Below are 26293 nucleotides of genomic sequence, written 5' to 3' on the forward strand. Positions count from 1 at the left end.
CCCTCTTCGACACCTCCCTTATCTGTTTCCTCATTTCAAGGTCCTCTTCAGTTTCTGGTTTGGAGGACTATAGCATACCTCCAGTACTACGTTGCTCCTTGAGCCTGGTAATTTAAACCTACAGTGATTCTATGGTGGAGTCAGACCCACCTTCTGAAGGTGGGTCTGACTCCACCATAGAATCACTGTGGGTTAAATTACCAGGCTCAAGGAGCAATGTAATACTGGAGGTATGCTATAGTCTCCGAAATGCTCTCTTTGCAGGATTCCATCCCTTCTTTAAAATAGATGGCCACCCCACCACCAGCATGCCCCTCTCTGTTCCTCCTGTAGAGTTTATAACCTGGGATTGTGGTATCCCACAGATTCTCCACACTCCATCATGTTTCCATTATGCCCACTGTATCAGTGTTGTCCCTAGCCACCAAACATTCCAGATCTTCCATCTTTGCTTGGATACTTCGGGCATTAGCATGAAAGCAGTTGTATACAAAGTCCCCCAAGATGGGCTGCTTATTTGCTCTTTTATCCTTGCTGTCTCTCATTTTGCTGGATGGATTATTACATGCTTCCACTCCCAATTCCTACTCTATCTCTGCCTTGTTGTTCTCTTACCTCCCTGTCCTCATTCCATAGGGATGAGGAGTCTCAAACCGGATGCCCCTCGGCTCCTGCTGGCTTTCCCCTGGGATCAGTTTAAAAGCTGCTCTGCCACCTTTTTAATATTATGCACCACAGTCTGGTTGCATTTTGGTTCAAGTAAAGCCTGTCTCTCTTGTACAGGCCACGCTTGTCCCAAAACGTTCCCCAGTGCCTAACAAATCTAAACCCCTCCTCCCTACACCACCGTCTCATCCACGCATTGAGACCCCTGATCTTGGCCTGCCTAGCTGGCCCTGTGCGTGCAACAGGCAGCACTTCTGAGAACACTACCTTTTGGGTCCTGAATTTGAGATTCCTACCAAGCAGCCTAAATTGGGCCTCCAGGACCTTCCAGCTACATTTCCTCATGTCGTTGGTGCTGACATGCACCACAACCGCTACCTCCTCCCTGGCACTCTCTACCAGCCTAGATAAGACGTGTTGTCTGCAACCTTCGCACCAGGCAGGCAAGTCATCATGTGGTCCTCGCATCCATCACAGACCTCCCTCTCTATGTTCCTGACAATCAAATCGCACACTACCCCCCTCCCGCGGAGGAGTATCCTTTGTGCAACTGGATATGGGCTTGTCCCCTGAAGAAGAGGATCCCCCCAGGGGATCGTTTTCCTCCTCCCCAGAGTGACATTCTCCAGCCCTGAGACTTCCTACCCCAGCAGCTGTGGAGCTGCCCACCTGAGGGTGGGACAGAGCCTGCATGTTCCTGGAAGTCACCCTGTGGTCTCTCTCTGCCTGCCTCTGCTTTTCAAGGTCAGCCACCAAGGCTTCAAGGGAGCAGACCTGTTCCCTGAGACCCTGGAGCTCCTTGTACCAGGGACACACCCATGTTTTATGCCCCAAAGGCATATAGTCATGGCCCAATTTTCATGTGTGCTGCCCTTTCAGCAGTGCCACCTCAGCACGACTCAGCAGCTAAGAGCTCAAGGACCAGATGAAAAGTTTCAGCGGGCCACATCCTGCCCCTGGGCCTTGTGTTTGACACCCCTGCTCTAGCATATTGAGAAAGTCTTGTAGCATTTTAGAACACTAATCTGCAAGCCTGGTACCTGGATTCCATTTTTCTTCTAAGGAGTTCATACATGGGATTTATTTTATTGCTGCAATGATCATGCAAGTCATGTTTGACTGAGAACTAGTAACTTACCTAAGGCCTCCCAATAAATTTTAAGATTAAACGAGGACCTGGGTTTCCCATTCCCTGACCAAACACCACATTGCCTCACTAAACTAGAAATCTTGGTTGGTTAGGCTGCCATCTGACACATTTAAGTAGTTTTGCTAATTGAAAAAGAGGCTATCAAGAGTAATCTCTCAGCATGCTCTCCTGTGTTGGCAATTTGCCCTTTGCTTCTACTTTTTCTCAGGAGAAGGAAGAGTTTTTATTATGTGGATGACGTTGCAACTGTAGCCTACTTTGCATTAGTTTTTTAAGCAACTGTGAGATAGCTCTTTTATCTGCAGTGTTTTTTGTAACTTATTTTCATCTCTTCAGGCGATTTGTGTGGAATTTCTTCCGATTGGAGAATGAGCACCTGAACAACTGTGGTGAGTTCCGTGCTGTCCGGGACATCTCAGTGGCACCTCTAAATGCTGATGATCAGACCCTGCTCGAACAGATGATGGACCAGGAGGATGGTGTCCGAAATCGTCAGAAAAACCGGGTTTGGAAGCGTAGCCAAAGTGTGTCTTTGCATCGACCACGTCTTGCTTCACAGTATGTACTCATTATTTTGTCCCAGAATTCTTTTCTGGGCAAGAATTTCATCCAGAAATGAAACTATTATAGGTTTAGGCAAATATTATAGATCATGCAAACCTAGTGAATCTTTTAAACCCCTTTCTCTTCCATGCTGATTTCTGTTTACATCATATTTTTGTGGGAACTAGATCTGTGCAGTAACGGGGGTGTGAATATGTATGTGTCCACCCTCACCAGTAGGGAGAGCAGTTACCTATACAGTTCCTGGTTTAAATACTTTTGGTTTGCCCTTCCCAGTTTAGTTTTAGATTTAAATCTTACTAGCTTCTTTTTCCTGACTTGTTTTGTGTCTCTCTTCCTGAGTGGCCATAACCAGTAGCTTCTCTTGCTTTTTGCAATATATGTGTATAAAGCAGTGGTTCCCAAACTTTTTTGCTCCGGGACCCACTTTTAAGAATGACACTCTGTTGGGACGCACCTGGTTTTCACATCTAGAAAGCTAGCATATTGGAGAAATTCTAGGACTCTAGAGAAGTTTGCTTCTAGTTTTTGGCGTTTAGAAGATAGTGCTTTTATTGTTGTTGTTGTTAACAGTATTTATATATTGCTTTTTAACAAAAAGTTCACAAAGCGGTTTACAGAGAAAAATCAAATAACTAATGGCTCCCTGTCCCAAAAGGGTTCAAAATATAAAAAGATGCAAAAAAAACACTAACCAGTAGACAGCCACTAGAAAAGACAATGCTGGGGTGAGGAGGGCCAATTACACTCTCCCCTTGCTAAATAAAAGAGGCGCACCTACTTGAAAAAGTGCCTCTTACCCAGTTAGCAGGGATTATGTGTAGCAGTTTTATGTGTTAAGATGAGCACATCAGCAGTGAGGAATAGAAACGTTACCATTTTTAATGAACTGTGGAATTTTTTGGATACAATAGGCAATATACTGGGAGGAAATTTATTTTCTGGAGTGCATCACATAAGCCCCTGATTTCAAATAGTTTGTCATATGTGCTTTTTTCTTTTCCTAATAGCAGCTATCTGGCTTAGGGGACTGTTAATGTCCAGTACGGCAAATATCATTATGTCAGATAGCAAAGTCTTCTTCCTGTGTCTTGAGCATTGCATCAGATCCTTCTCTTCAGTAATGTATTTCTTTCTTTTTTTGTTCCCCCCAGGTCCAAGGCTCGTGACACCAAGGTGTTAATAGAAGACACAGATGACGAAGCAAACACATGAAATATTCACAGAGCCAAGTTCCATATTCCTTTTTCTCTCTTGCTTTACTACCCTCTCCCTCCCCCAACCAACTCAACCTCTGGTATAGTTCCAGCTGAAAACAGGAGAAAAATCTGAACACACTTTCTGAGCTCTTCCGGACCGGATCCTATGGACTCCAACAAGCTCACTGTGTTTTATTTTCTTCTGGTTTTAATTTTATTTCTTTTTAAAATTAAAAAAAAAATGTAACTTCATTTTGCCAATCAGAGGGACACTTAAGGAAAGAACTGTCTTAAAGATTGTTTACAATCTCTACAAGGACATTTAATCTGGATGAAGAACAAGCATCGTAGGGACTCCCTAAGGGGACTCTTCCAAGAATTAACTTGGTCCAGTTTTGACTGGTTGAAACTGGACCTGCATTTTTAACTCTGGCTCGCTCTCTTGTTTTTGGTTTCTTCCTTCATATCCAGCGCCAAGGCACTGGCTGCACTTACCAGGAAAGTGCACTTAGAGCAGTACCTTCATTCATGAAGCTACTTTTTAATTTGATGTAACTTTCTTTTTTTGAAATAAGATGTATTTGTTGCACATAGTTTTCACATTATTTATGATAACAACCATATGAGAACAGTTTTTGAGTCCTGTGCAGTGAAGGTGGTAACTCTTGAGAAAAAAACAAGGCAAGAGGTGGGGAGAAGGGGATGTAGATCCTGAATTTCACTTGCTGCAAGCTTAAGCCTGTTAAAATACCTCTTTGATGAGAGAACTTATACCAGTTTGACCTGGCTTATTTTTCTTCTTTGATTTACTTTAAACCAAAGTTTCTCTTGGTGAAGGTCCTCCAGAAACCTGTGTGTCTTTCTTAGCCAGATCACCCTTGTATGTGTCTCTTTTCTTTTTTAGACAAATGTTACTGTGCAGAAATAATACAAATGACCTTTAGATTTCTGGAAAAGAAAGGTTAGTTGTAGCTGATCCTGTGCAGTTTTCTAGATATCCATGCAAAAAAGAGCTTTAGTTTGTACATTAAGAATGACTTTTGTTTTAACGAGCTGAGTCTCAAGGGTATCCATCTATCTCTTTTTTAAAAATAGGGGAGCTCCTGCATCATTCCATTTTCTTCAGCTAGATAATAGAGAAAAACTTGGAATTAAGTAAAAGAATGGTCTGCCTTGTTGGGAATATGGATTGACAACAACCCATATGGGGGTCAGGGAGATACTCCAGAGCTTGTCAAGGTGGAGGTTATATAGTCTCCAAAGACTGAAGACGTAGGTATTGCATTAGAAAGGGCTTTTTAATTATTTGTTTTTTAAATAAAAAAAGCAAAACTTTTTGCCAGACATTGGCAAAGACTTGTCTGACAATCACTGGCCAAGAACATCCTCAGGTTCGCTTTTGTTTCTTTCTTTTTTAGCCTATCCTATATCCTAACTTTCCTCTGTAGTGCTAGGTCTGAATTTTGCAAGCATTATGGGTGACATTGCCTAATCAGATATAGGGTAGACAATGGCCATACAATTTAGCAAATTCTGTAGAAAGTTTCCAGCTTGATAATTCTTTTTTTAAAAATCCATGTTGGCCTCCAGAAACCCATAGGATAGAGCAGCATGAATGTCTAAGGTGATCATTCCCACCCTTTGTAGTTGCAAGCTTGTGTTGTGTATGCCTAGCATTTGTGCTCAGTGTTAGCAAATGAACTCTCTTTATTTGTTCTCTGTTACACAACATGTACATGTGTAAAGCTAACATCATATTCTGGGAGACACTACATCAAATTTCTTGAATTCTGCCTCTAATCCAAGACTCCAGAGCAGGGACTGTGGTGTGTCTTTTAGCCTTTTTAGGTGATAATTTATTGCTAGTTCCTTTCTCCTGTGGAGTTCCCTTGGAATTGCAGAGGCACACTTTTAAACATTGAGAGTTCCTCCTTAACTACTTTCCCTTGTTCTAAGTTTATAATTGTGATCTTATTTATACCCCTATATATTTAACCTTCCTGATCATTCACAAGGTTTATTCTACAGGGCAACTGTGTCGTTTCCCTAAAAACCCAGTATGCATAATGTGCCCGTAGTCCAGAGGAACTGGAATCTTAACTTCATATTTGTTGTTCCTAAACAGAGTGAAACAGTGATTGCAAATCAGGGCCTGCTTGGTAGGCCAGACAGCCACGAAGCGAATCTTTTGGATCAGTCACTCATATTGTGCTTTAAGTAGTCAAGAGGCTTTTAGCAGCTGGGAAATTATTCCACACAAATCACTGAGATTTGAGCATATAAGGGGAAATGTGGCATTTTGATAATGGTACCATGGCAGAGAATTTGGAGCTATATGGTGTTTGTCCGTCAGTCCTATGACAGGAGCTATTTAGTATTCCAGCACAAGATTGTTCCAGTAGGAGGAAAAGAATTGATTTGTTTAAAATCCTACATATCTCCTGTTTTGGGCCCAGAAGTCTTTCTCTGGTTCCAACTCGGCTATGCTTCTTGCGTGGGCAACAGCAGGTAAATCTAGGGCATGATGTCTACAATTAAGAAATGCTTCAAAAAATTCAAGCGTTTTTGCTTTGCTCCCAGTTCTTCCATACCAAGGAGTTTTGTTTGATTTTTATTCTTCAAATAGATTTTACAAGCAATATTATATTTGGTGACAAATTGATAGTTACCAGTAGCAGTCAGAGAATAATGGAACTACCTGTAAATTTTTTTTTTTAAATGAATGTTATGGAAAAAGCATCAGCTGAGCCATGGAGTACCAATCTGAAAAAAAATCATGTGTCACCCATAACGTCTTCTACCCAAGAAGTACTGGCTTTGGCTCACGCAGGAAAAAGCAAAAAACTAAGGCTACACACAGTTTGAAAACTTGGCAAAATTGAGAATAGGATGAGACATCATTGGTCTCTGTATATACAGATCTCTGTACATACAGAGGTGTTGGAGTGGGGGAAATCCCTGTACCCTCTGCAAAATTTGCTTAGCCAGGTTTTTGAAGCTTTAAAAAAGTCTGAGAAAATGTACTTACCAAAGTCTTGCTTACCATGATAGGGATGTGTGTACATACTACAGAAAGCATTGCTACTTTTATACTAGTAGGACTCTGTAAAAAGCTATTTTTTCAACCTAAACATTTAATTCCTTTGACAGCACTGAAAATGCTCCTGAGTTTAGACTTTGTGTCATGGGAACTTGACTATCTTTTATTGGCCATACACTGACAACTTTGATTTGGATGTACTGTATGTTAGAAAAACATGCAAAACAAACAAAAAAAATTCCCAAGATTTCTCTTGGTGCTTAGTGTGGCAGGTCTTGTAATTTTGAAATGTGATCGTCTCCAGTGTGTTAGCTGCTATAAAACCTTGGGTATTGGGTTGCCTAACACACCTGTGGACTTCAAAAGAATAGGTGTTTCACTGTATGAATGATTCCTACTTTATGAAGTAGAGACTTGCATGTCTCACCAAGGTTGAGAGTTTTATGTTCAGATCAAGACCTGATATGAAGCACACTGATCTCATTGTGAATAAGAAATGAGTTCCTGATTCATCGGTGTAGAAGTTAGTCATTCAGACTCCTGAAATCTGTGTCCTGGATACTGCTCTTGTATTCCCAAAGTGAGTGCAAGAGAAGAGTTTATCTATCTTTGATTGGAAATTGGCAGTAGTTTTTGACTGAACTGCACATAGTGTGAAAGACTGGTGTTTGTAGTATGTATACTCATCCAACTTTCATCTCTGGTAAATGGATTTTAATTGTATTGAAAACCTGTATTACTTGAGGTGACCGAGGAAAAATATTGAAGTGAACATCATAGTGAACAATGCCTCTGAAAACCGCTTTCAACTATGATCCTGTTCAACACCACCTAAGATTATGCTTCCTCCCTTTGCAATTGGCGCAGATGTGATGGAGAAAGTTGTACATTATATGTGACTTAGATGAAAGCAAGACATTTGATTTTTCCCTCTGCCTGCCAAGAAAATTGTAGAAAATCTTCTGTCAGAAGGCACACGCATTTTACTATTTTTTCATTATTTTTAAAAAGACACCCCCCTTCTTGTGTCTTATCTGAATTCGAAGGAACATTGCTATTTTTTGTCCTTCCTTCATGATGTTGACCTGACATCCTCCCTTGAACAAAAGTTCATCCAACCAACACTGACCTTCTGCAATACACAGCTCCCTATAAAATTGGACATATCTATATGAAACAGCAGTGAGGACCTACAATCCTGGCCAGCAACCTGTTCAAACAGACTATATACTCTGGAATATGCTCCAGAATGCAATGCAGCATGCAGGAGTTCCTCAGCAATAGGGTTCCCCAAAAGGAGATTGGAAATCCACTGATGGGTTTTCCCCAGTCTTTCTAAAAAGGAACACAAGGTTCAGCTTCAATCCAAATGCCTTTTTATTTTCATTGGCACATGTTTCCATCCTATGAAAGCATTTTCCCTGCAGATCATAATTTTTCATAATTCTAGAATGAGGAAGGGAGAGTTCAGTAGGGATAGATATATTTGTTCAATATGGTAATATAGGTACCCATGTAACAATCCCCTTCTCCAAGAGTAAGGAGGAAGAAATTATTTCCAGTTATTATTTCCAGTTATTTAAAGCATGAATTGAAATAACTGGTTGTAGGCCCCTGCTGACTTCTTGTCTCTTGATAATGGTTGTTGGGTATGCTCAGCAGGATTTTTGATCCCTGGTAGAGGGTTGTATACAAAGAAAGTGACTCCTTACTAAGCACTGTGGACATAAATGAAGTACTAGTTCAATTGACTAGTACTTTACTAGTACTAAGTAAAGGTCCCATTGATTTCAATGGTACTTAATCAGAATTCACTTTCTTTGGATATTGCTTGGTAGATACTGAAGTTGGCATCCAAGTCAATTAAACAATTGTGCTGTGCGTGCCTAGATAAAATAGACACGCTAGCTTATCAGAACATCAGGTAATGCTTTGTAGAAGCAAAGTTGGATCAGGCAGCTAAGTAAATATTGGAATTTTTGGTTCCTCTGGCTATAGAAAGGAGAAGAAAAAATATTTTCTTAGGTCAGAAGGGGAAGGCTTATGCTGCTAATGTATCTCTAGTCAGCATTTTTGTGTCACTTTTTCTTTGCTCTCTCCACACCAAAGTGACAAGTCTGAGATGGTTTGCAAGGATTTGGACAAAGTATAAATTTGGCCTACGACGTGACCAAATTGTTATAGGCCAGCAGAGCTGTAATGTACTTGCTCTAGTAATGCCATAAAATGACAGATAAACCAAAGTGTCAAAAGAACTCTTAACGTTTCTGGTTAAAGGTGTGTACTTGGGTAAATCGTGCTGCAAGTCTTTAGTTCCAGATGCCTGTAGAAGCCCTTCTGCTTTTTTAACTGCTGTTGAGGGGAAAGGGAGCAACAGGGATTATAATTGGGCCATGAAATGTAATTCCTCTTGAGTTTGTACAAGCTAAAAGGTGAAATCTTTTGCCACTCTTTCCAACCTGTTGAGCTTTCAACTTCATATTGCGTAGATTCTTCTGATGGTGGTTGGAGATGGCAATGAATTTTCCGTTTCATAAATATACCTGCCGTACTGCTGTATTTGACCTCTTCATCATTCCTATTCATCCCACCCTTCCAGTGTGTTGGTCCAAAAATGATGGTTATATACTATGAAGCTCTGAGCTATAGATGTCAAAAGTAACTATGGAATGTGATTTAGTCCTCTTGTGGGTGCTTTTTACTTTATTCCTTTCTCTATCTCCTTCTCCACTCCTCCAGTGGCTCAGTGGAAAAGGTGAGGACAAAGACTTGCCGCTTGCTTCGACTCATGTTATCCGTGACTGCGCTATTAGCTTTCTCCGTCCCCTCCCCAATGGATATAAGAATTTTTCTGAAGTGTGGAATTAACTTTCTTGATAAGTAGACTTTAAAAATGCACAATGTGGTACTGTTTCATAGTTCTTAGATGGTTGTATAAAAAAGTTAATGTGGTTTGTGTTTTTAAAAGGAAAAAAAAGTGGTTGGTATATTCTGTCTTTTTTCATTATTACAAGCTTTGTTTTCCAATGACTTGGTGTCTGTGTTGTGGCTTTGAACTTCATGTGTGTCTGGCTCCCTGGTATGCAACTATGGGTGCAATCCTACCCTGCGCAGGAACAGGCAAGCCAAGAGGCTTGCGCTGTATCCAGCGCAGGATAGGGGCCCAAAGCGGCTTAGCCAGAGACAAAAGGGGAAACTTTTCCCCTTACCCCTGGGTAAAGCGCCCTGGTTCCAATGGGTCTCCTCGGATTTGCACCATTTCCTGAGGTGGCACAAGTCCGAAGAGAGCAGAGCGACTTGAAGCCACACCGAACTCCCCAGGAACAGGGGTTGGGATCCAGCATAACTGCTGGATCCCAGCCCCGCCTTCTGCTCCCCACCTGTCCACCCCCAGGGCTGGGCACCTCCTCCCTGCCCAATCCAGGGGCTTGTGTCAGCCCAGGTGGGCTAATGTAAGCCTTGCCGAGGAAGCCAGCACAGAGGCTAGTGTTAGCCTCTGCAGGCCGGCACACCTCTGTGCTCTGGTATGGCTTACTCTCAAGGAGGCGCAAACATGCTTTACGGCACTTTTGCGACCCTCCTGGGCCTGTGCAAGGGACTTGCGCCAGCCCAAGTAGTTCTCAGGATTGTGCCCTATGATGATTTCATTGTTGAAACTACAGTAGAAATTGATTGCTATAACAGTCCTATTGCCCTGAATGGGACTTGGACCAGAACATGGATGTGTTGCAACATGATTAATTCAGAGGGCCTTGCACAGAAAACATTCACCTCAAAATTACAAATTGTCTTTTGTCCTACGAGAAAAAGCTAGTTACTTTTGACTTTGGGTTTAAACAAAGACTGTTCTTACATTATGTGAGTGGCTTGGGTCATGCTGTCCCATGGCTCCTTTCTGTGCTGCTCTGTACATTTGACCCAGAAACACAATATGGTGGGGGTGGGGGGTGGGCTAAGAACATGGTTACTTCCCATGCCAATGTTGTCCCAGTAATAGCCCCCAAAAGTTTAATCTTTCTTTCTTCTTTCTATCTGTCAAAGTTAGAACCAGAGCTTTGCAAACAAAGCTCGTTGCTGCTCTTCTACTGCTGGAACTCTGCAAACTGCAAAGGGCTTGCAGTTCTTATTGGTGGTTGGGCTTTAAATCAAATCTGTTTCACACGTTTAAATGTTCACCTAAGCCTTTGTGTGAATGTGAATGCCAAATGTGAATGTGATTAGCAAATCCATCATACAAGTTCACATTGGAGAACTGAAATTTGAGAATTGAGTGTTTGTTAAATCTGGCTTTGCTTACAGTACCTGTTGAATAGTCCTTAGCACTACTTAAAAACAATTCTGACTGCAAGGTTAAAGTGTCACTTGCAAATGCAGAACAACCTTTTCCTCAAGAAAAAGTTTATGCAAAAAGCAGGAAGAAAGGGGACAAGTATTGGAGACAAACCAGGATGGTGATGGAACAAGCAGTTGGATCCTGTGTTCTCAAGTGTTGGATACATAATACACTTTATATATGTTACAAGGGAGAGATCAACACAACAGTATGATCCAAACTAGGAGGTACAGTGTGTAGCTTATTACAACTGGTCTACTAGGTGGAGCACTCTCCTCCTACATATAATGGTCACTTTGCACTTGCTTCTCTTATCTCCAGTGGTTCTGGAGAGCCAGCCCAATAACGTTTGGTAGTTGAGACAGAAAATCCAAGTGGCAGCTATCTTCCACTAATGTACATAAGATGCAATCTTCTTAGACATTCTATTGCCCAAGTCCAATTGAAATAAATAGGGGCTACGCATGACTGATCTGTCTCCAACTCTCACCTTTGAACAGTGGCCTAGATCAGTGGTTCTCAAACTTTTAGCATCGGAACCCAATTTTAGAATGAGAATCTGTCAGGAACAACTGGAAGTGATGTCATAACCGGAAGTGACATCAAGCGGGAACATTTTTGACAATCCTAGGTTGGAATTCTACCTACGCTTATCCAAGAGTATGTCCTGTTGACTCTTATTGTTAAAAGTACATACATAGCAGCCTGCTAAAAGTACAGATCTGTAACATTTCCCCAAATGCAGTCACATACCAGTCTAATATATTAAAAATAAAATATTGAAATGAATGGGGACCCACATGAAATTGGCTCACAACCCACCTAGTGGGTCCCAACCCACTGTTTGAGAAACACTGGCCTAGATAAATGATCTGGCACCTGGGGCAAAAAAATTTTTAACATCCCCTGGAGATGAGGTGCCCAAAACACACCTGGGGGTGTGCAGGAGGTGGTCTGAGGCACAGGGACATCTCCCCAGGCCTCAGAAGGCCTGCTGGAGGACATAGAAAGGCACTTCTAGTTTTAGCAAAATCCAGAAATGCTTTTCTAAGGCCTCCAGTAGGCGTTCTGAGACCTTGGGAGCCTGTGCACATTCTCCCTGCACCTCAGAAGGCCTCTGAAAGGAACTCTCTGACACCCCCCAATTCATGGTCCCCAGAGCAACTCCCCCTCCCCGTTCACCCTAAAGGCACTGAACCTTCCTCCTGATGATTCATTATGCTGTCTCTGCTCCAAGGAGGATAGTTGAAGATTAGCAAATTTCAGCAAACTGTTCTCAATGCATAGGGAGAAAATAAATTATTCATTTGGATAATTGAATATACTGCAGATTTTAAAACATGAATTGCCTAATTTTTATCTTGTTTATAAAAATAGAAAAATACAATAAGCACATTTGATTGTAAATGCATTCATTCAAAAAGTATAAAATACAATGTAGAAAGAAGGGCATTTGGTTCAGTGTTGTCATTAATGTTATTTGGAAATAAAACCCAATTTTTAAAATAGTGATCTAGTCTGACTTGCCTGTTAAGGCAGCTACTGTGAAGTATCAACAATACAGCTCATAGGACAGTTTCAGGCCTGTACCTTGTAGGATGCCTACTTCATTAGTCTTCAGTCAGTGCTTGAATTATGGGGTGGTGGTGGTGGCAGCAGTGGTAGAGGAGCCCCAGACCCTCCCTTTCTTATGCTGACCCCATTAACTACAATTTTGAGAAGGCCATGGGAGGGTCATGATTTGGCTAAAACTAGAAGCAATCAAAGGATGGGGTTTGGATTTCATTTACATCCCCTACACCAATAAGCACTGACTTGTACTGTGAATTTTGATGACACTTGGGCACTGAAGGCCTGAACTGTTGCCTTATTTAAAAAAAAAAAAAGGCTGGCAAACCAGCTGTCAGTGATAACTTAGTACGCTGCGGCCCCCCCTGCAAACAATATAATCTTTCCCCACTGGGCTGTAGTGCAAGTATTCTGTCAAAAATAGCTCCTGTACAAATTCCAGTGACAAATCAATCCTTGGTTTTCTTCAGCCTGATGAGATTTGCAAATTGGGCCGAGTACCGGAAATTGAAACATTCCATTTTGCCACTGCAGTGGCTAGCAATCTTCCCCTCCCCCCCCCCCCAAAAAAGAAAACAAAAAATTAGACAGGCCTCATTTCTCTAAAACTGTTTGCTGGGACTTCTCTGAAGAAGTTAGTCTTTGGGAAACATTTTAAGAAGACAAACTTGATGGGCTGCATTCAGTGTCATATTCCTGGTGCGCTAAAATCAGCTATGTATGAAGCAGGGGCAGATTAAAACAATTTCATAATCCTAGTGATTTCCTTTTTTGATCAGGATTATGAAACCAATCACGAATATCAAAAGCTGCAGCTTAAACCAGCAGTTTGGGACAGATGTCCTGTTCTGATGGGTGCCACAAACAACGCAAGAATGAAGAGTCGAGATTTCCATTTCATGTAGTGAAATTTTCATTTCTATTCCCAGCTCCAGTCAACTTGCTTGTTGTTGGTTTCAAGTGGGATGGCTGCATGATAGATACTGAGGTAAGACTTGCTCCTTACATCATCATACTCTTCCTTGTTCTACTTACCCTGAAAATGAGAGTGAACAAATTTGCCGAACCTTTTGGACTTACCTTTGGGAAGTCATGAAGAATAATTTGCTTTTGTTTTTTTAACCTGGGGGTGTCCACTGTGACAAAGTTTAAGAACATATAGATATAGGGATATGTTGCTGTGTTGATTCCAGTGTGTGCAAAAAGTGAAATTCATAAATGTTGTAGTTGCACAGGGCATAATCTCTAGAGTGCTTTTTCTCACTCCGACTTTAACACATTGCTGCAATAAAGTTGCCCGTTTTTATAATCTGTTGCTTAAAATCTTGATATTCTGCTCTAACCATGTCACTAATAATTAAAATAATGCCCGTTTTTATAATCTGTTGCTTAAAATCTTGATATTCTGCTCTAACCAGGTCACTAATAATTAAAATAATGCTCTTTTCTTAAAGCACTCTTCAACCTAGATTAGGTCATAGTAACCTCTGATAGTAACCGTCATTGCAAACAGTGTTAGAGTGTGCGTGCAAACTGAAAACCTGAATAGATGCTTAATACCCATGGTGGTTTCAGATATGAAATGATAGTTTGCACAGTAGTTGAGTTCTTGTAGCCCTGTACCCAGTTTGATATCTGAAGCATATAGCTTTCAACTGTTGTAACAGGAATGTCCTAATCCAAATGCTTTAAACTACATGACATCCTGTTTTGAAATTAGCAGGGCATATGAATTTTTTAGATAGCTAGGTATTGGTATCTGAATTCATAGTAACAATACTAATTGTACACAAGCTCTAGCACATTGGTAAAGAAGCTAAGTTATGAACCTGGAAGGCCTTGGTTTGTATCATAACTCTGATCTCACTGTGTGGCCAGCTACAATCCTGCAGCCACATCTACAATATTGGGTAATGCTGGTCTTTTGTACAGGATTGTAATGATGTCTACAAGATAAGGTATATGAAACATGTTTAAAATTCAAATGTACTTGATAAATTTCCACCTATGGTGGTCACAGAAGGCTACCAAGTACTTGGGATGCAACTACCAATGCCCTGAATTGCTCCATTTAGTTTTATAGGATATTACTGTGCTGTAATATCACTTGCAATCTAACCATAGCTGCATGCTTTATGGCCTCATGGTTGAAGACGCTTTTGGAAAGAGCACTAGTGCTTAGACTGCAATCAGTAACTTTACAGAAACAGAAGACTAGGTAATCTCTTATAGCACTTACTACAGTTCTTGCAATAGAATCTCTATAGCACTGCAGTGGCATGTGATGGGTGGTCGGATCTCTGGCCAGGCATGAACATAAAATGTTTGTATGCATGCTCTAATTGTTGTGCATTTGAGGTGTTTAGGAAGCAACTCCTGAAGGAGATTAGTATGAATTCCACGGATGAAATCAAAACAGGATTTGATTACCACTTTCCCACATACATGTCAAATTCCGATCCTACAATTCAAAGATAGGATTTTAAAATTTGATTTGGAAATAAAAAAACGGAGAATTTTAACATGGACTTTGTGTATTAAATTCAGCATGTATCAGAGTGAGAATGTATAGAATATTATCCTGGTCAGCAGCTTTTGGTTGTCACTGCTTCTTACTCCCTTACTCACTGTCATCTACTTACCCTTACTCACTGTCATCTGCTCCCTTGCTATGGAGTAGATGGAAGATTCTTCATAAAATGACTGGTAGCAATGAGGAATAGTAGTGGGCTTCTTTCAAACATCAGTTCATTGTGTATATGCTATCTGACAACTAGCATAGGTGTCCAAAAGGCAGGCAACTCCAGGACACATCCTGGCACAAACTGTACTGTGGCAGGTTTGCCCTTAACTCTCCAGATTTCATTTACATAGTTCTCCTGATGTGCCAGATTCCCTGGGGCTCCTGACCCACTTGTTTCTGCCAGGTGTGGGGAGGGTAGTACCTCTAAAGTACTGGGCTATTAGCCCAAAATTGGCAACTTGTACTCCAGAAGATTCCCCTTGAATCATCTGGAAGCATGTTAAAGTTGTACTGCATTAAAGGATTTTCAAAAATTAGTGAGTACAAATGAAGATATCAAACTTTTGTGTTGTCACTTAGAAGATTATAGATATTTATGAACTTTGTAAATTTGTTGATCAGTCCAGTTGGGTGCCTCTGTTGTGCAGCCTTGAAAAATCTGTAAGAAAGCACATCTCAGGGGCTAAAAATCTAGTTTCTTCCGTTCAAATCCTCAAAACCCCTGGAAAAGCTGCCTTTACAGGTACAAGTCACCCTCTCAGAGCTTTGAAAGTGTTTAAATTTTAAAGTGTTTAAAATTCTAGCCAGCTGCCTCCAAAAACGGAGACTAAACAAAAGGGCATTCCTGAATGGTAGCCAGGGGCAGCCTCGCTTCCCCTCTCCTCCACGCAATCCCTTTCTCAAGATTTCCTTCCTGCAGCCTTGGAGAGTGCTGTGGCCTGGAGGGTGTAGAGTTACACGCTGCGCTAATAGGAGTATTTTCATAGCGTTTGTCCCAGTTAAATTGGGGCCTTCTTTCTTTTCCATCCCCCCAGCCTCCCCCTGTATGGCTGTGCTGGTTTGTAGTCATGGCAACCCTATGGGCCCTCTAAGCACGGTGCAGCTTCTGTGGCGGCCTGTTCTTGTGGTTAATATGAGTGATTTTTGGTTGGATTCCTTGGTATGCAGATCCAGCAAGCATGAGGCCAGTTCCAGCTCCCAAGGCAAGCATTTTGCATACACACAGCTGGCTGAGTGGAGAAGGCAGAGGCAGGCCAGAGGAAGAAGGGAGGGTTGTGGGGAGAGGAAGGAGAGGTCACACTGCTGCGAAGACAAATAGTTCCAACTTGAGCAGAGGGATTTTTCTCCCGCCTCTTCCCCTCTTTTTTTGTGTCTAGCTCCTTTCCAGGGGTGTGGCGCTTGGAAATCCTTTGCAGGAAAGTTTGCTTTTCCTGAAGACAGGCTGAGGCCTAACTGGGCCCTCTTGGACTTCCACAGCTGCGCATCTCATGCGGCTTGAGATCCGGCCTGAGCACTGGCATCTTGGCGCTTCCCTGCTTTTATAGATTTGTTGCTTTGCTCTTCAGGGCAGCCTTCCAGTTTCATAAACGGAGTTTTTTAGAACAGTAAAAAATATGAACTGCCTCCTTCTGGGTCACAAGGAGGTGGGGAAAACATTGTTTGCTTCGCAGTCTTGCTTTGAGTGAGGAAAAGGTGACTCTGACTTGAAGGCAGCTGGAAAGAGCCATCTGGAATAACGTCGGTCTCTATACTCAGCCAAGAATTAATGAAGCTTAAATAGCTGTCTTCTCAAGATCTTGCTTCTGAAAGATTGGGACTGCAGGCCCAATCTGTATCTTTGGCTGAAATCTCCACAAACTTTTCTGGCATTGATGGCTCTAGAAGGAATCTCTTCCCAGCAGAGTAAGTTTCAAAGGTGTTCAGGTCCTCAAACCCATTTTCCTTTTTCTCTCACAGAAGCAGGGCTGCTGCTGATCGGAGAAATCTTGGTATGTATCCGTTAATTTGTCTTTTTTCACAGGATAAAATTGTTGGTCTCATAGAATGACACATGCACAAAATGTGACTCACTTTGAACGCATGCACTCTTTTAAATACTTGTAAACCTTTTCTGCTAGCAAGAATAGGGGCTGAGTGGATGCAAAGGGAATGGGAAGCGAACGTTCCAGCTCCAGGATGCTGAAGGCCTTTAGCAAGACATCTCAGTGGGCTATTTACCCTGAACGAGATGGTGTACGGAAACCAAGAACTCTGTGTGCCTTGGCTTCTTATAGCTCTCTGTGAAAAGGGACAACCAGTACTAGGGGCCCAGGCAAATGCCCAGTCTTTAGAGCTGGCCCTGGGAGGCACCTCGCATGATGTTGAAAGGATTTATGGACTGGACCCAGAGTCAACATTTCAGCCCACTCCATGTTTTAAACTGACCATTGTCATTAAACTGACCATGGCCATAATCTGGCCAACACCAATGTCGGTTCAGCAATTTACTTGCATATGGAATCTACCTGAGTTGTTTGCCGGAATGTGTGTGTGTTTTGCCTGTCTTTCAGCTAAACGTATCATTAAGCTGGTAGCTGTGATTGTTTTTCCAAGTATCTTTCTTGATCCAAGAATGTGTGTTCCACTGGTGGAGACTGCTGCAAAAGTACCGTAAAGTGCTTTCTGGCAGCCTACTGAGTAGCACAGTGCTGGGATGCCCGGGGAAGGCTGAAGTCTTCCAGTGCATGTCGTTGGCTCTCATTCCATCCGCCAGCAGGAGGGGTCGGTGGAACAGGGGCAGGAAGGGGATGTAACAGTGTTGGGGAGGCTGCAGGAGAGTGCAGATTCGGCGGTGATGGCACATGCAGGAGCTTCTCCACTTCCTTTCTCTCCTTGCACTTGCTTGAGAGAAATTGCTAGTGCAAGTCCAAGAAGGCCCATTGGAGAATAGGAGGCTTATATATGGGTAAGGGAATTTAAATCTTCTTTCTCTCCTGGAGCATCCTGACCTCCCCCTCCCCCCCACTGGATACAGCATGCCAGTTTTTGGTGCGGCTGCACCAAGCTTTTAATCGAAGGATAGGATAGAACTGTTAATAATCTTCTTAGCCACTTTTGATTCATAAGCAATCAGACCTACCTTCTTGTAGCCCAGGATTTAGGGTCTTGTGGCCAGTGGGTAACACTCCTATTTGTGTGGCTATACAGTATTGTCTAGGCCTTGTAATTGATGTGACAGGTCCCTGTTCTGTCATTGTACTGGAAGTAATCTGGGCTGCTTTAACCTGACACTTCTCTTCCAGATCTTTAGTTCTCACCAGAAAGGCTGTGTAGGTAAAATGTATAATGCAATCCTATCCATGTCTGCTCAGAAATAAATTCTGTTGTGTTTAGTGGAGTTTACTCTCAGGAAACTGTTAATAGGATTGCAGCCTAAGGTGGGTTGAAGTACAGATTTATGTTCTGGATCAGTGGTGAATTTATGCCAGCATAATGTTAATTCTTAACTGATTATAGTTATGACTGACACAACCAGAATATTGTATGGTTTCTAACTTCACTCAACCAATTTGCTTCAAAGATATTTGTTTGATATGAGGGGAAAATCTATGCCAGTGGTTTAAACAGTGTGGGAACATGACACTCTAAAGCAGGGGTGCCCACACCCCGGCCCGGTGGCCACTTGCGGCCCTTGGGGGCTCCCAATCAGGCCCTTGGGGAGCCCCTCAGTCTCCAATGAGCCTCTGAGCCTCCAGAGACTTGCTAGAGCCCATGCTGGCCCGACGCAACTGCTCTTAGCAAGAGGACTGTTCAACCTCTCACCTGAGCTGTCGGACAAGGACTCCCTCCACTACTTGTTGTTTCACATCTGTGATGCAGCAGTGGCAGCAAGGAAAGGCTGGCCTTACTTTGTGCAAGGCCTTTTATAGGCCTTGAGCTACTGCAAGACCTTCAATCATTCATATAAATTCCATCTCTAATATATTCATTTATGTAAATTTACTCAAATTTTAAATGGTAAATTAATTCTTTTTTTCTGGGCCCCGACAGTGTCAGAGAGATGATGTGGCCCTTCTGCCAAAATGTCTGGACACCCCTGCTCTAAAGAAACGTATAAGTAGTTCCTACACCCAAGTCTTCTGACAAGTGGAACTCATTGTCCCTTTTTCCACTGTCAATTCCTTGAACGTTATACAGTATGATGTCTTCAATCATTGTTCTGCTACTATCAGCCATATTTCTTCTCTTTAAGTGTTTGGGTGATTACATTTGGGCCATAAACACATAACGTTCACTTGCATTCTTAACGCTTATTTCAAACAGTGAAGCACAACGTTTCTCTTACGCAGTGTGTCCCTTTGCACACTGGCTCTTTAGTTGGCTTAGTAAGCTTTTTATCACTCACAGTTTGAGTGTTTGGTGACGGACTGCCTGCACCTTTCAACATTTTACTATTGCAAGGTGGTACAATAGTTCATTGCCAGAAATCTGTAATTCCTCTTGCTTTGGAGCTGTCTTTTGGTCTTCACAACTGCATATGGCATTTCAAAATGACTGTTAAAGTGTTGTTTCACACATTGACTGCCCAATCTTCAGTTCATGTTTGGAGGCACTACACTTTTGGTACCATATCCTGAGCACAAACTGGGAAAGGCCTTGATGGCTTTGGAGGCATCTTAGCTGCATCTGGCTGGTCATAGTTAGCATTCTCAACTAGATGGAGCCCAGTCTCATCCAGCAAGGCAATATTTAGGTCTATCACCACCCAAATATGCATGTTTCTCTCCTGCATAAATGGGGGGTCCACCATGTGAATTGAAACTTAGGTGTACCCTAGTACTGTATAGATTCTATGCACCAAGCATATTGTTTGCTGCCCTATTCTATTCCTCAACCATAGATATGTTGGGAAGTAGTGTATTTCAAAAGAGAGGGGGGAAAATATTCTCTTGAATGCCTTGAAGAGAGGCTGAAAGTACCTGTTGCCATGGGCACGGTATTCCTTTTGTTACACTGGTCTGTTTTTCACAACTGTAACAACCTAATATGGTAGCAAATAGGAAATTAACACATAATGCCACTTCTTTTTTCCCACCCAACCAACCCCATCAGTCATTCTCATCTTGCAATCAGAATTTGTTACAGATGTCTCAAGCATGTTATAGAGAATGTAAAGCCATCACTGCTGGAGATGGCTGAAGTAATTGAGAACTACAAGGGATAGGCAGGGGAAAGATGTACAAAGAGGTTTAATATGTAGTAGCATAGCATTCCTGTTGGGATGCAACAGCTTTGCTTTCCCCCTCTCCCAGGGATTTAGCATTGAAAATGTGCAGATTTGCTTAATGACTTGGTGTGTGGATCAGAGAGCTTTTGCAAATTGTCTGCTGACTGTGGGGCCTCAGGTGCTGAGAATTGTCCCTCCCTGTACCCTCGTGGCTGGAGCTCAGCAGGGAAGAGGATAGCTTGAAGGTTTGCTGAAGTAAGATTTTCAGGTTTCTTGAAAGGTTTTACGCTGAGCTCCTGAGAAACTCCAGCAAAGCTTCTGCCCTTCTTCCTAGTGGATTATTCTCTTCCAATAAGCCATTTTCTCAGTCAAAGGAATGGTTACATAGAGAGATCTATGCTGTCTATTTCTGTGTGATGCTTTTTTAATGTAGAAAAAAAAATTCTGTGTAAACCCAAGGCATTTTGAAAGCCAACAGAAGAAGCAGGGTGGCAATGACTGGCTACTAGGGTTGACATTGGCAGGGCCTTGTCTATGCCATGATTTTGCAAAAATGGAGGAATTCAGCTTCCCGAGCTTTTATTTTTAAAGAGAGCAAGGTTCTAGGTAAGGTTCAAAGTGTGTGGGGAACATTCAGTTGAAATCTCAGGAGCTCAAAGTGAGGCTGAATAGATTTGTGGTAATCAGGGTTGTATGTCCTTTAATTCTACAAAAGAGCAAATGGGTCTGGTTTTTAGGCCTGTGAAGTAGCCACCACACTGAAGTTTCCGCAGGCTAGAGTCTGGCCAATGCCTAAATGAAAAGCTGCTTGGAAGCTCCATATACATTGCCTTGAATTACAGCAACGAAGAAAGATGCAATATTGGTGCAATAATAATTTTAAAGCATGTAATGTTCCACTGGATGTGGAATTTCTAGCCCTTTGAACTGCAAAGACATTTGAAACGGTGTGGGCAAACTCAGAGCCAGAGAAGTGGCTTAATATCAGGGCTGTGGAGTCTGTACACAGAATTTCCAACTTCATCCAAAACCATTTCCGACTCCACAGCCCTGCTTTAATACAAAGCGTTCTAGTGGTATCAGGCAGGGCTATTGTCCTACAAAATGTTTTGGTCTCCTCTGATTGGTATTATGCAAAATAGTAAGAATGCAAAATGAATAGAACAGAAATGTTGCACAATTTGCATTATATGTGTTCGAGAATTCACTTTATCTTGGCAGAAAATTCCCTAGGTGTAAAAACTTAATCATTTCGGTTTGTTATACATACAGCAGTTATGGATGAGGGTTTCAGTATTTCACATTCCTATTTCTCCCTCCTTAACAAGGAGAGGCAGAATAATGATGCAAAATTTGTTAAATATATAAATATACATAATTTGAACACTGATAACAGGTTGCAAAAATTAAAGAATTGTCATAAAGAATTATTAGTGTGAGTCTTTTTTTTAAAGTATAGGGATACACACGGCCTTGTATTTGGATCTGCCTCTGCTGTGGCACACTGTAAACGAGGAGGGGGGCCTTATTCTGCTCAGCCACATGGTTTTTGCAAACCTGGAACTTCCCATTTTATTCAGACCATGTGAGCAAGCCTTACTTTGCGTAATCGTTGTCAAAACACTTCTGGGTTTGGGAAGATTGCACAACAGAGCACAGCAAGGAAGTGGATATTTGCTTTTCACTCTTTTAAGATTGGGAAGTAAATTAATGCAACTCACATCCATGATGGGGATTCAGCAGCAGACTGGGATGAAGGGTACCCCAAATTTGCCACCCCCGCAATCTGCTGTTTACACAAGCCATGTCAGATTACTTCATGGCTTGGCTAGCTGTGATAGGTCCCTCCCCTGAGGAAGCAGTAGGCCTATTCTACTATGTAACCCTGGGGGTTTTGTTGCCAAGAAAACTAGGTTTTGTTCACACCACTCTTCTTATTTTCCCTAAAAAGGTCCTTCACCACCTGGAAGTGGGAGCATGGAAAGGAGTTTTCCTACTGAGAGAAGGACCTTGAAGAGTATGAAGCAATGTGGCAGGAATGTTTCAAAATGTAAACAGGCCCCTGAGAACCCTGAAGATATAAACAGTTATTCCCTCAGCAGGCCTGCCTGGGTTCCTGTGGGGCTGCCACGGGATAAAAGCAAGGGCACTTCTGTTCTGGAATCCAAGATAAAAGCTCTGAAAGAGAAGGTCACCATTAACAAGCAGAGTGAAACAGCACCCCATGAAAGGATGTCTCCAAATAAGACCATGGCCCATAAGCAGAAACCACTGGCAGATCTTACTTCTCAGGATGCAGTCGTGGAACCACAAGCTCAGATCCGCACCTACCTAACCGATGTGCTCCTAGACAGCATAGACTATCCAAATCATTTGCAGGAAGAAGCTCATGGGGCAGTGCTTGCAAGCCTTTGTGATTTTGAAACCCTGAAGGGTCCTAAGGCAGTAGGAGAGCACATAAGCATTGGCTGGTGTTCACCAGAGGAATTCCAAAAGTTTCCAGGAAGGATAGTGAACACTGAGCGCTTTTCAAGAAATGTGGCAAAAAGTGTATCCCAAAATGGTCTCAGTGGGGCCAGCTCCTTAAACGACCTTTCCTTCAACTCAAAATCTTTTGATGAAGTGAATGGTGGAGGAGACTGCCTAGTTCAGGTTGAAAGTGACTCTCTTGTCCACAAAAATGACACCACCTATGGGATGGTGACACCAGGACAGCTTTGGAGAGCAGAAAGCTGGGACAGTCTTTGCAGTGGTGGAAGCAACATCAGTACCCTGTCTCTGGCAGAAAGAGTGGAGAGGAACCGGGCTGTGCTGCAGGAAATGTTGAGCATGTCAGTACTTACTAGCCATTCTGCGCAAGAACTGCATAGTATACATCACTACAAGAAGGAAACCCCAGGCCTTAGGAATGATGGACCCAGTAATGGTATGTATGTGAGAGGAGGATCTGTAAAAACAACAAATTTTGTAACCTGGTGTGTGGGGATGGGTACTGTATATTAGAAGAGTTCAAATATAATATAGCAGAGAACCACAAATAAAAGTTACCACTTGTCTTCTAAGGGCCCAATCCTATCCAGCTTTCCAGCACCAATGTAGCCACAGTGCAACCCCGAGGTAAGTGATAAATGTTCCTGTACCTTGAGGATGCCTCTGTGATTGCCTCCCCAGTGCAGGATGGCATACACACCCTGTTGGTATGTATGGTGCAATATACATTAGTGTGTATGGTGCACCAATACTGGAAAATTGGATAGGATTTGGCCCTAAGAAGGCTCCATTTTGATATTTGCTTTCTTCTTCCTAAACTTCTTGTTCAATCACACAATTGTTCAATCAAACAATCAATCAATTGTTTTAGGGTTGTCAAGTCTCCAGGTTTTATCTTAATGTATCCGGATTTTTTTTGCTTTGTTCTTTCCAGGGACTTAATGAGGAGGTTAATCAGTGAGAGGTTAGAATAAAGGGAATAGGATTGTTTTCTGCTTGGTTTGAGAGTTGGTGACTTTCACTTGGCCCTTCCCTGCTTTTATTAATGAGGCTTCATTTTTAGGCATCAGGTGTAACCAGGCTCCACCATCCCACCAGGCTCTGCACTGGAACTTCCAGGCACCACATTTTAACTCTGAGTCTCCATCAGCAGAATCTCAGAATCTGAGCCTCAGGAGACATGGCAGTCCCACCAGCTCTTCAGCTGTTGCTGCTGCTAGTTCAGCCTGCAATTCCATATGCATGCTGTATGAAGACCATGATATTTGTGAGCTGGAAGAGTTAATGCAGTGCCCCAGGGACCTGTTTATGCATTTCTATTTTTTTGTCTTCTTGCCTAATGCTTGTCATTGAGATAGGCATGGGGAGAAGGGTGAAGGATAGAATTGGTTCAGAGACCTTTCAGGCTAAAATACTTGGTTTTTGGGAATCAGAATAATGCTTCTCACTGCAGCAAAGTGGAAGAACCACTGTGCTGATAGATCTTTCTTTCTTTCTTTCTTTCTTTCTTTCTTTCTTTCTTTCTTTCTTTCTTTCTTTCTTTCAAGGAGCTGATTTGTAGCTTACTATATTCCTAGTTCCCCTGCACATGCCCAATCTTGTCTGATCTTGGAAGCTAAGCAGGGTCAGACCTGGTTAGTACTTGGATGGGAGACCGCTTGGGAATACTGGGTGCTGTAGGCTTATACCATAGTCTTTCGAGACTGAAGGTTGCCAACCAGTGCAATAAATAAAAGAAGTATGCTTTGTGCTCATACTGTGTCACCTTGGATGGTTTTTCTGGGGACCTCTGCTGAGAAAAATGTGAATGTTTCTGTGGTTTATGCTCTGCTGTGTTGCCAGGCCCTTTGCAAATGGGCCTGGCTTTTAGACTTCTGTGTATATAAAAAATGAAGCTCCCAATACTGCATTGCATTCTGTTGTGATCAAGAAACCAGAGCAAGAATAGGGTTGTGCAAATCACTTTAAGTTCCTTTAAGTTCTGCGGGATAAAGCAAATACGTAGCAGTCTGGGACATAGCTGAGAGGGACTAAACCTGCCCCTTCAACCCAGATGGTCTGGTCACCAGTGGCAAGTTCCACACTTAATTCTTTCACTTTCTCTTGCATTAATGAATGGTGGTCAGCTAGTACTGCAACTGCGTTGTGTAGAGAACAAAACCTGCATATTACCCCTGACACTGGCAGGAATCTCACGGACAATGCAAATTATGTCACTTTTTAGAGCATAGATACATTAGGTATATATGACTCCCTTGAGATTCTTATACTCAGGCTTGCTCTCCTAGGCATCTCATTTGTCATTGTGATTGACATATTGCCAATGTAAAAATTCAGAACAATCCAAAAATGTTGTTGATTGCAGTCATTCTCTGAAATACTCTAATTTTTTATTATCTTCAGTTATGTGAATGTTTGATCCTAATGTGGAAGAGCAAAGTGAAAGGAACTAAATGAGTGTTATTTATGGTTTGAATGCTGTCTACCAGCAGGACTGACTGTTCCACAAAATTCTCCATCCAATCTGGTACCTAGCACATTTGGATTCATATTTTCCATGATGCCTCTTCAAAGCCCTGGCATACCTGAGGAGGGGTCAGCAGGGCCAAGTGCACCCAGGCAACATGCTTGGGGGTGGGGTGCTGCTGCTGCACCACTATCCACTCCCTTGTGCCTCCCATAGCGTGCTATTACTGCCCTTCCCTGAGGTTGGGCTTAGCTGGAGGAGGAGGAGGCTGCAGGAAAGGCGGGCACAGGAAAGGTGTGTGGCTGGAAAGGATGCATAACTCAGCTAGTTTTTCCCAGCAGTCACTGCCCTCCCAGGAGCCACCTATCCCGACTGCAGGCTAGAGGAGCATATCCCTGAGCAGGAGTCTCCTGCTGCTACCACCACCATTATGCTGGAGGGCCAGAGAGCATAACTCAGGGTGGCAGTTCAGGGAGGAGAACTTTGAAGTTCAAAGCACATTTCTAGAATGTATAGTTGTGGAAATGCATTTAAATAAGTTCAGGGCTTAAAACCAAAATGTTCAGAGCATTACAGAATCTGTTAATTGCCTGAGTAGCTATTGAACATACATGGCCTCCAGTCGCATTGTCTTACTGATCTGCTTCTCACTTCGACCAGCTCCACACTTCATGTGGCAGACATGATAGCTGTGCATGCATTGATTCCTGCAGCAGCAATACACAAAGTGTGGATGATATACTTGTATTATTATGATTTATTCCACCATTTAGGTCTTCAACAGCTTAAAACCTATTTCAAGTTAATTACAGTGAGTGTTGGTCGGGGAACGTCCACATGTACATCTTCCAACCCAGAACAAAGCAACATATTTCTTCACCCTTGCACTCCCTCCCTGTTTTCTCTTCTGTTGGGCCATGCAAATGGGCAGAACATTCTGGTCTTGCTCTCCAGCAATTACTCAGCCGGGCAAAGGAAAAGGAGCGTTATGATCTGGGGCACATGGGTGTTTAAAGACATGGAATATGGTTCACAATTTACTGGTGTGCTGAGAAACCAGTGAACCCCCACCTGTGCTATGTGAA

The 26293-nt window shown here is 42.4% G+C and overlaps 2 protein-coding genes across 2 annotated transcripts in view; both read left to right on the forward strand.

Moving 5' to 3' along the window:
- Positions 1-9625, forward strand: part of XPR1 (xenotropic and polytropic retrovirus receptor 1) — a 129828-nt gene extending 120203 nt beyond the window's left edge. Inside the window, exons 14-15 of the mRNA XM_066624007.1 lie at positions 2153-2374; positions 3535-9625. Of these exons, the coding sequence (XP_066480104.1) occupies positions 2153-2374; positions 3535-3595 (283 nt within the window). The 3' untranslated portion in view covers positions 3596-9625. The remainder of the gene's footprint in view (positions 1-2152; positions 2375-3534) is intronic.
- Positions 9626-16890: 7265 nt separating this feature from the next.
- KIAA1614 (KIAA1614 ortholog) overlaps positions 16891-26293 on the forward strand; it is a 45425-nt gene continuing 36022 nt past the window's right edge. The window contains exons 1-2 of the mRNA XM_066625851.1: positions 16891-16947; positions 22203-23177. Coding sequence (XP_066481948.1) covers positions 16917-16947; positions 22203-23177 — 1006 coding nt within the window. The 5' untranslated portion in view covers positions 16891-16916. The remainder of the gene's footprint in view (positions 16948-22202; positions 23178-26293) is intronic.

The sequence above is a fragment of the Tiliqua scincoides genome, chromosome 4, assembly GCF_035046505.1.
Source record: "Tiliqua scincoides isolate rTilSci1 chromosome 4, rTilSci1.hap2, whole genome shotgun sequence".
Taxonomy (NCBI): domain Eukaryota; kingdom Metazoa; phylum Chordata; class Lepidosauria; order Squamata; family Scincidae; genus Tiliqua; species Tiliqua scincoides.